The sequence below is a fragment of the Zingiber officinale genome, chromosome 6B, assembly GCF_018446385.1.
Source record: "Zingiber officinale cultivar Zhangliang chromosome 6B, Zo_v1.1, whole genome shotgun sequence".
In the NCBI taxonomy this organism is placed as follows: Eukaryota; Viridiplantae; Streptophyta; class Magnoliopsida; order Zingiberales; family Zingiberaceae; genus Zingiber; species Zingiber officinale.
Window position 1 is genome coordinate 134,380,369 of NC_055996.1, and position 9,868 is coordinate 134,390,236.

At 42.2% G+C, this 9,868-nt stretch overlaps 2 protein-coding genes across 2 annotated transcripts; one reads left to right on the plus strand and one right to left on the minus strand.

Annotated features, from left to right (window-relative positions):
* The first annotated feature begins 686 nt into the window (after nt 1-686).
* Nucleotides 687-7,188, plus strand: LOC121989656 (myeloid leukemia factor 1-like). Its single transcript, XM_042543837.1, has 7 exons — nt 687-843; nt 1,260-1,700; nt 1,802-1,965; nt 2,052-2,132; nt 2,634-2,709; nt 2,793-2,891; nt 6,874-7,188. The coding sequence occupies exons 2-7, from the start codon at nt 1,277-1,279 to the stop codon at nt 6,975-6,977; spliced, it is 948 nt and encodes a 315-aa protein (XP_042399771.1). The 5' UTR covers nt 687-843; nt 1,260-1,276; the 3' UTR covers nt 6,978-7,188.
* LOC121989655 (probable sugar phosphate/phosphate translocator At3g11320) lies at nt 6,769-9,638 on the minus strand. The gene has a single exon (XM_042543836.1). It carries the CDS (start codon nt 9,467-9,469, stop codon nt 8,345-8,347), a length of 1,125 nt encoding a protein of 374 aa, XP_042399770.1. The 5' UTR covers nt 9,470-9,638; the 3' UTR covers nt 6,769-8,344.
* Nucleotides 9,639-9,868: the final 230 nt, after the last annotated feature.

The window sequence follows — 9,868 nt, forward strand, 5'->3', positions numbered from 1 at the left end:
CGCTCACCGACCGACGCAGCGATCGGCTTTGGCACACGGGTGGTCCCCGCCTCCCCCGCCCTCCGTACGGGTGCCCAGAGCCGGCCCCCTCTGATCTACCCACCGCTCGTCCGGAGCGAAGACGACGAGCGCGGACTGTGGGGGAGGCGTCGCGACGCGATCTGCAACGTCGACCCGTCGGGGCCGGAGGGAGCGAAGAGCGGCGGAGATGGCGGCGGCCGACTCGGAAGCAGCTGGCATCTGGTTAACGGGCCTCCATATCTAGCAATCGGCCCATCCAAAAAGCCTGCTATGCCCAATTGTCAAGCGCAATCGGACGTGCAGACTGGTAATCCCCAGTGAGGCTTAATTCAATGATTTCGATGTCAGCTTTGGCTGCCTTGGCCACAGAAATTGTGATTAAAGAAAGCACTGCAGAGTCCAGTCCTCTGTTCCAAATATTCGACTGGCGATCATCTCTCAGTGCTTCTGCAATTCAAGCAGCGAGATAAGCCAAACTCAAATGAGAGTAATAATTGTGGCCTTTAACGCAGCCTCGTGCTGCGCTGCATCTTCAATATAAATAAATAAATAATAATAAAACACTTACTTTTTATTTCTTAAAGTAAGGGGGTATTTTGGCAAATAACCGAAGCTATAGGAGGTAAAACGTTGAATTAAAATCTCTAGGCGGTATTTTGAAAAGGCGGAATCGGGGGTGCAGAGTGAAAATATTCTCTTCGCTTTGCATTTAAGCGATCTACTTTCGTCGTCGGTGATTCCTCTCAATTCCGTCATCGTTGGGGCGGACGATCGCGCAGCCGGAGGAGGTCTCGTCGTTCCCGGTTCGTAGCTTGGAGAGCGGTGCGTTTTTTTCCCCCTTTATCGAATTAGGCTTTGTCGGTTCGTGTCTTGAAACAATTTGTAGGGCTTCCTGTATGTAGTGATGATCGGTGCTTGTTCTAGACGTGGTTCTGTGGGAAGAGTTTTGTATTTCTTGGAAATGATCTAGGGTTTTGCTTTTCAGAACGTTAATTTGTCAGATTAGTGGATAAACTTGTTATAGTTTTGAGATAAATCGTGCTTGGCATGTTATCTAACTGGAAAATTTGGATCTTCGTAATCGATCTTCATTATTTTTTTAAAGGAAAGAAGAGCCTTGGCTTTGTTCTTCTTGTTAGTCATGTTATAGTTATTGTTCTTTATTTGTGCAAGATTTAAGTAGTTATTGAGATCGTTTGTGCTTAATGCATGATGGGGATTTCATTTTCCTTGCGCAGAGTCATACTCTGAGAAAATGAAGAGGGGAAGAGGTGGTATGGATGACTTCTTTGGTTTTGGGGATCCATTTGCTGGGTTTGGTGGCTTCCGCAGACCAGGGAATTTGATGTCTAGTGTTTTCGGTGGGAGAGACCCCTTTGATGATCCTTTCTTCACACAGCCATTTGGAAGCTTAATGGGAAGAAGCATGTTGGGACCTAGCATGTTTGGTCCTAGCATGTTTCCTGATCAAGGAACCCTCTTTGGGGAGACTAGCAACCCTTGGTTCTTGGAGCAGGCTCCTCCAGCCAATAAGTCGAAGGGTCCTGTAATTGAGGAGCTCTCTGATGATGATGATGGAGACGAAAAGAAGGCTGGCGAGGATCACAAAGAGAACACAAGAAAACATTCTAGGCCATATGAGGAGCCATTTGTTCAGGAACCTGATGAAGCACTTGAAGGTACACATATACCTTTCTGATAGCTTCAGCTTCTTGTAGGCTATTAAGTGTCAATGCTTATTAACCGATGAAGGAAACTAAGTAAGCTTGTTTGTTTTCAGAAAACAAGAGCAGGCATATACAATATATGAACAATTTCAATCACCCTGGCATGATGCAACCACAGGGTAACACTTTTACATTCCAAAGCTCAACTGTGACTTATGGTGGTCCAAATGGTGCATATCACACTTCATCCACAACAAGGAGAATGGGAGGCAATGGAGTAAGTGATCAAGACTGTGAATTGGAACAGAATATCAAATTATCTCAGCATTCCACTTACACTACTGTGCTTTATAATCTTGCCAGGTTGTTATGGAAGAGAGCAAGGAAGCCAACACCACTACTGGTAGAGCTACTCATAGGATATCTCGTGGGCTTCATGACAAAGTATGCACAACTTGGATAGACATTCTTCTCTTGATTATCGATTTGTTTGGAACCGGTGGAAAATTATATGCTTGGACATTCCAAAGGATCATAATTTCCCCTTTTTTTCTTAGAATCACGATTTCAATTCTTATATTTTGGTTAAAGTGTGGAAATGACTAAATGAGACCTGTGATTCAATTTCTCATGTTTGGAACCGTAGGGATATATTTGGTATTACAATATTACATTACAGAGTCGTTTGATCTCATAATTTTTAGTAATGCTCAGGCAGAATTCCACTAGTTTTGTTTCCAAGCCTCAAGTTGTTGGGGGCGTTGGAATGCTAATCTCCATCTTTTTTGTTTTCTGAAAATGGAAGTCACTAAAATATTAAAATTAGGTTTTCATAAATAATCTTTTCTGAACTTGCTGCAAGGTCCGTTATTGAGTTTCTGATACAATGTTGTACATCATAGGTTTTGCCCCTTTATAAAATTACCTAGTAATTATATTTATCAGGGTCACTCAGTCACAAGAAAACTGAATTCTGATGGGAGGGTAGACACAATGCAGACGTTACATAATCTCAATCAAGGTTAGACGCTTTGTTCTAGAACAGCTTTGAGGATGATTGTTTTCCTCCTAATTTGATTAATTTGACTTTGTTCCTAACATTAGATGAGCTTCCTTCTTTTGAGAATGCTTGGAAAGGGAATTCTAAGAAATACTTGCCTGGATGGGACCAGGGGCATGATTCCTTTGAGAATAAAGGCTTTAGTAAGTAATTAGTTGATTCAATGATTTTTTTTCATTTATGATCTTGTAATTATTATCATGTGGAATAGATTTTTTAAAGTATTATTTCCTTGCCAAGGTAAATGGTTATTAAGAAAAGGATTACATTATTTGACACCCTGAATGAAGCGTGAATAAAGTGATTGCTGGAATATCATTATATATGCAAAGTGAAAACCTGAAATTGGTATTAGGAGACAAACATGATAAATCATATTAGGACATGATAAAAATATGAGATTGTTTTGAATTTCACACCTGTAGTTTAACTTTTTCTCTAACAATGAATTTAGAGTATTTATGATTTTTTCTTTCCTGAATATCTTTTTTAGTAATCATGCATTATTGATTCAACTTTAATTCAACATCACATTAAAGCTCGTCTTTGGCTTCATATATTGAATTAACTATAAATCTGGCATCACAGTAAACTTGTGTTTGGCTTATTGTTGCCCTGCAAATCTGCAATAATGACCTAATGTTTCCATTATGATTTTGGTGGCAGAATGGCTATATTGTAGTTAGGCATAGAAGAGAAGTTTAAGAGAGACATCAAGTCTAATTCGATCATTGAATAAATTATTGATTCGGTTCCTATAAGTTCATGAAGCTTTCTTGTATTTTGTAGATTTTACTATTTAAGTAGGCATTTGACATGTTCTTGACATTAGCTGATGACTATGCAAGTTGCATATCTAAAGAACTAGTATACATTGATCACTGAGTAGTTGGTTACATAAGCTAACATTCAAGTTGGCTACCATAACATAGCAAAAAGATCGTCTTGATTACATGAGAAATTAAATTCAAATCTGTTTTAAATGAGATAGCTCTAGTTAAGGCTAAATGTATATTGTATAGTAAGAAAGGCATGATAGCCATCTAATGCTGTTTCTTATATCACAATCAAAGGTCAAACTTGCTCTCTTCTATAAATTTTTTGATATAAGAATTATGGTTTTTTTCACCATCCAGCCAAAATTCAATAGGTATGTTCTCAATTTGAGAAATATGTAATAGACATTTTGTTACTTAGTTTTTCTGTGTGTGCACATGAGTGTCTAGATTCTTATATGTTGGTTTCAGTTTTTGCTTTATTGCTTCTCAATGCGTTACTGTAACTGAAGTTCCACAAATATTATATTTTTTTCATGATTTTATGGAATGTATAATTGTATGTACTTCGTGATCATGTTGTTTCTTGGGAGTAAATGTTGGATTCTTCACGTTACCTTGTAAAAATACAGTTGTTGTTAACTATATCTAAATTATGAAGAATTCCTCCAGTAAGGAGTCAAACTGACTTGATATGTCTTGTTCACATATTTTCAGAATCATAACTATAATATATCCTGCAGCAGTAAATTGATCTTGTTGTCAGGAGATTCTTTTTGATAATACTGGTGTTCTTCCCCACTTCAGATTATGTTTCTGTGATAAAAAAACTGATAGGGAATTGAAGCTATAACTATTATTTGCTTGAGTTTTGACCTTATGCAGTGCTTTACCATAGCTTTGTTAGTGAAGCATCTTCTGCTAAAGCTACCTAGGCTAGTGTTGATTGTTAGGGTCAAGCAATGCCAACACTTAAGGATTTACTTGGTATCCACCTCAAGAAAAGATGACTAATCTAAGGATCTACACACGACACGCTCTCCATTAATAAAAACACTCTTTCTCGGTCGCAGCCGGAGGCGGAGAAGCCTCATACAAACTCACACAACAAAATACAACACATGCAAGAAGAAAAACACAAGAATACAAATGAAAACCCTTTCTTCTTGCTTACTTGTTGCTTGTTGTTGCCTCTTGAATCTTGGAAGTGCACTAGCACTTGTCCCCAAGAGCCTTCAAGAACTGGCGAAGAAGTAGTGGAGAAATCGCTTGAAATCGTCGAAGAAGAATCGGGCGAAAGGCTACTGAGAAAAACGCTCACAACAACTACATACTGTGCGCTCCTGCAGCTCCCAATCGATTGTCACGTCACCTCCCAGCCATCGCAGTCGTCCATCGCCTACATCCTGTGCAACGATCGAATCTCAATCGATCGGCTGATCGATTGGGGAGGCTTGAATCGATCAGCTGATCGATTCAACCTCCCTATTGGCCAATCGATTTGGCAGTTCTATGTGCTCGCGACATTTGCTCCCAATCGATCGGTCGATCGATTGAATTGCTGCTTGTCGCAGCACTCTCCCAATCGATCGGCTGATCGATTGGGCTTGGGTCAATCGATCAGCCGATCGATTGCTCCAACCTTGACTTGCCTAAACTCAAGTCCAAGGTTCCCACACCCAACATCCGATCAACCGTGACCTATTAGGACTCCTCATGCCTAGCATCCGGTCAACCTTGACCTACTAGGACTTCTTCACCAAGTGTCCAGTCAATCCTTTGACCCACTTGGACTTATCGTCTCGTGCCAAGTTTTCGGTCCTCCATGACCCACTTGGACTTCTACCAGATGTCCAGTCACCCTTGACCCATCTAGATTTCCTCGTGCCAAGTATCCGATCAATCCTTTGATCTACTTGGGCTTCCCAGCACCAGGCGTCTGGTCAACCTTGACCCATCTGGATTTTCACGTGTCTGGCTTCACTCACCAAGTCTTTCCATCTGCCTAACTTTACTCATTAGGATTTTTTATTTACCTGGCATCACTCACCAGGACTTTCACCTAGCTTCACTCACTAGGGTTTTCACCTGTCTTCACTCACCAGGATTTTTCCATTGCCCGGCTTCACTCACCGGGACTTTCACCTGCCTAGCTTCACTCACTAAGTCTTTCACCTAGCTTCACTCACCAGGATTTTTCCACTGCCCAGCTTCACTAATCGGGACTTTCATCTACCTAATCTCCTGTTAGGATTTTCCCAGTTAAGTATCCTACTTGACTATTCTTCACATCAAACTGGTCATCCCTTAATCAAATGGGAATTGTATCAACAATATCTCCAATCGGACGATTGTATCTGCAATCTCCATATATTGTCAAACATCGAAACTCAAACATCAAGCCTCAAGCTTGAGCCCACTTGATCAACTTGACCCAAGGGATATTGTATCAACAATCTCCCCCTTTTTGATGTTTAACAATACCTTTAAGTTTGGCTAATCTCATAGTGTCAACTTTTTTTCATGTCAAGGCATGAATGAGGATTTTCTTCATTCTTTCCCTTCCTAGGGGGCAAACTCTCTTTTTGGATAATGAAAGGCATTAATATAGACCTTACATTCTCCCCCAACCTTTCTTAGAGGGACACAGACCTAACTTAAACCCTACATTCTCCCCTTATTGGCACACATCAAAAACTCTCCCCCTGAAGAGTTATTCAACGTTGTTCACATATTTTCAGAATCATAACTATAATATATCCTGCAGCAGTAAATTGATCTTGTTGTCAGGAGATTCTTTTTGATAATACTGGTGTTCTTCCCCACTTCAGATTATGTTTCTGTGATAAAAAAAACTGATAGGGAATTGAAGCTCTATTATTTGCTTGAGTTTTGACCTTGTGCAATGCTTTATCATAGCTTTGTTAGTCAAGCATCTTCTGCTAAAGCTACCTAGGCTAGTGCTGATAACTGATAATGTCGGTGCTTAATACGCTAGGTAAAATTGATAGGTCAATGGCACTCGAACTGTTTGCTTGAGCTTTGAGTAACAGCAATGTTTTATCCTAACTGTGTTCCTTCAAGAATCTTCTAGTAATTAGTATGGCTAGATTTACCATAGAATACTTCAGTTGATGTGGTTTGGTTTATATTCAATTCAACATCAGCACATACATAAAGCTTGTAACATTATCAATTAATATTACATTTGTTTAAAAAAAATATTAATACCATTTTTTTCGGCACAAACCAACAAAGAACCAAATGAATTTTTTCTGTATGGCCATGATACGATCATTTGTGTTGTCATATAACCCTAATTTCCACCTTTTGGTCTTTAATCATGTAGTAACTAACAGCAGCAGAGCTCAAACAGCAAGAGGAAAGGCCCTTCTTCTTCCCCCGGAGAAACCACAAGAGACTGGAAGGATGCAGTGGCAGTCGCAGCCGTGATTGGTCTCGGTCTCTTTCAAAACCAAAGGTGCCATGAATGAACCAACAGTTTAGTCGTATGAATAAATACACGAATTCCTCTAAAATGAGCACTGTTTCGGCACTATGATCTTCCCTCGTAGGATTTCTATGCATGTATTGCTTTAACGATGATATTGTTGTATAAACTAGTAGAAACCCTAATATCAGATTGAATGCTGAATTTAAATTACTACTGTTTGTATTTGATGTTAATGTTTGATGAATATGTTTGATTCCTCTTTTTTTTAAGTTTTTTTTTTGTACGACAATCACATTCAGTTATAGGAGTAAATTGAGAATTTTTCTCTGACAATATATTGACTACAATACCGTCTATGTTTAAACAATACAACTTTTTGTTGGCGTTAATTAAACTTTAAAGCACGAGAAAAAAGATATTGAATTTTGAGGGCCCATTCTCAACTCTCATCTTCCATTATTCAATTCTAAAAATCAGATGAGCGAACATTCCACATGATACCTTACTCATCTCCTGGTGAATTCTTCTTAGTTGAAAGAGGCCACAAGCTAAAGCTGTGCCCCATTGATCAAGCATTAATGGCGAAGTGACGGATCACTAATCACCATAGTTCAGTTCAATTCATCACTCAATGCACAGGTCAGACAAATGCTTAAACGCTACATGGCCTGACCATACTGAGTTGACTGCTTGATATTGAGGACAACCAAACCAATTGGATCAAAAACTTCATCATCAATAACTGAGAACCCGGACGAGTTCTACGATTTCACTGCATAAGGTCTTTGATAAAATGAACAGTTAGATTCGAGAGAAAATTATTAGATAATAATAGAGGCAAAGGCAATCATTGCAATTTATTAGACATAATAGAATTGAGTATATCTCTTTGGTATGATTTCTTGGTGGGATAATTTTCAAGATGATTTTGCGTTGTGATAGATAATCACTGTAAACTTCTCAATGATTGAAGCATATTTTTAGACTAAGTGCCTTTGGAGGTTGTATGGCACTAAAAGACTTGACGATCCAAAATTGCAAAATAAAAAATAAAAATAAAATGCTTTTTCTTGCCACTCATTGGCTCCTACTAAAAGGGAACTAAGAACAGAGTAGAAATAATTTATTGGCCGAAGAACAATTTTTATTGTAACAATTGCCAAAAGGAAAATGAAAAAGAAATAGAAAATAGAAATTCCAATCTTGTGATCAAAGGAAGTGTTTCCTGGAATAGATTCTCCGTCCTTATCCCTTACGCTTTAAGAGACAGAGATCAAAGTTATCATGGAAATGACGACACCGCCAATCGATTAATGGAAATTTTGCAAATTTTTTTGTCTCTGTTTTTTCTTCGGAATTGATTCGATTACGATGATGGTTTGGACCTCTTTTTGGCCTCGCTGTAGAGGGCGACGCCGGCTATGGTAATGCCGAAGCCGAGCACGCCCATGACGGTGACGGGGTTGCGGAAGACGAGGACGGAGACAAGGGCGGCGACGGCGGACTTGGCGTTGCCTAGCACTTGGAGAGTGAGTGCGCTGGTGTGTTTGGTGACGAGGAAGTTGGTGAGGTTGACGAGGTAGGCGACGGTGGCGTTGGCAAAGAGGAGGAGGGCGAGGGAGGGGTCGGCGCGGATCTTGCCGGCTGCGGCGGCGAGGACGCCGGGCTCGTAGCAGAGCGCGAGGGGGAAGAGGATGGCGGCGGCGATGGGGGCCATGTGCATTAGGAGATTCATGGAGTTGAGCTTGTCGGCGGGTTCGACGTCGGAGGAGGAGAGGAGGATTCCCTGGACGACGGACTTGAGGGCGCGGCCGGCGGTGGACGCGAGGCAGAGGAGGAAGCCGAGGGGGTGGAAGAGCGGCTCGCTGTTGGCGGCGAGGACGATGCCGAGGACGACGGGGAGGAGGGCGGCGTAGACCGCGGCCGGCTCGCGGAGGCGCGTGAGGGCGAGGGCGAAGAGGGCGGTGAAGAAGGGGGTGGTGGCGCCGACGGCCTGGTTGAACGACACGGGAAGAAAGCGGAGGGAGGCGTTGCCGGAGACGACGGAGAGCGAGAAGATGGAGGCGAGGGCGGCGACCTTGAGGAGGTGGGCGCGGGAGGCGAGCGGCTGGTAGGCGACGAGGCGGAGGCCGCGCACGGCGGCGAGGCCGTAGGCGGAGCACGCAGCCATGTGGAGCGCGGTCAGGAAGATGGGGAAGCGGAAGCCGTAGACGGTAAGCAGGTACTTGTTGAGGAGGAGGACGCCGATGTTGGAGAAGTACCAAGCGCCAATAATGAAGGCGGTGAAGACGGTGGAAGAAGAAGAAGAAGAAGAAGAAGAAGAGGGGGAAAAGAAAGGGAGAAATAGAAGGGAGGAAAAGGAGGAGGCAGAGGAGGAGGAGATGGGCTGCTTTGCGGGCGGCGTAGTCGGCATGTCGAGGAGTAGCGGAGCGGTGGGATCGAGGCGGGCGGGGTTGCTGCTCCGGCGAGTGGTGGTGCCGCCGGAATCCATGATGGCCTCTGCTCTGAGTACTATCCTTTCTCACTCACTCAGTCAGTGTCTCATATTAATGTGATGCTTTTGGATCGTCTGGATGCTGCGGGAAATTGAGAGGATCCAAACCAAAGGAGATTTGAGCTTGAGCTTGCTTGACGGTGTCGGTGGTGGATTCAGGCGACATAATTATTATAATTAAGATAAATTGGCAACTGTACTTCAATGATTCCATTATAAACATAATTTTATTAAATTGGTCCCATTTTTAGCTCTCCTGATCTGTTGGCTTCTGTTCGACGTTTGAGACGCAGAGGATTTGGGGCCCGCGAGGATGAGGTGGATCAAGAAAAGACACGTTCTGGAGAGCCCAGCCCATTCGTCGTTCGCAACGAATTAACAAATGGCCTTCCAGGC

Coding starts and splice junctions, on each gene's coding strand:
- LOC121989656 (XM_042543837.1), top strand. CDS start 1,277: ATGAAGAGGGGAAGAGGTGGTATGGATGACTTCTTTGGTTTTGGGGAT. Junction 2,133..2,633: donor CTCGTGGGCTTCATGACAAA/GTATGCACAACT, acceptor TATATTTATCAG/GGTCACTCAGTCACAAGAAA. Junction 2,710..2,792: donor GTTACATAATCTCAATCAAG/GTTAGACGCTTT, acceptor TCCTAACATTAG/ATGAGCTTCCTTCTTTTGAG.
- LOC121989655 (XM_042543836.1), bottom strand. CDS start 9,469: ATGGATTCCGGCGGCACCACCACTCGCCGGAGCAGCAACCCCGCCCGC.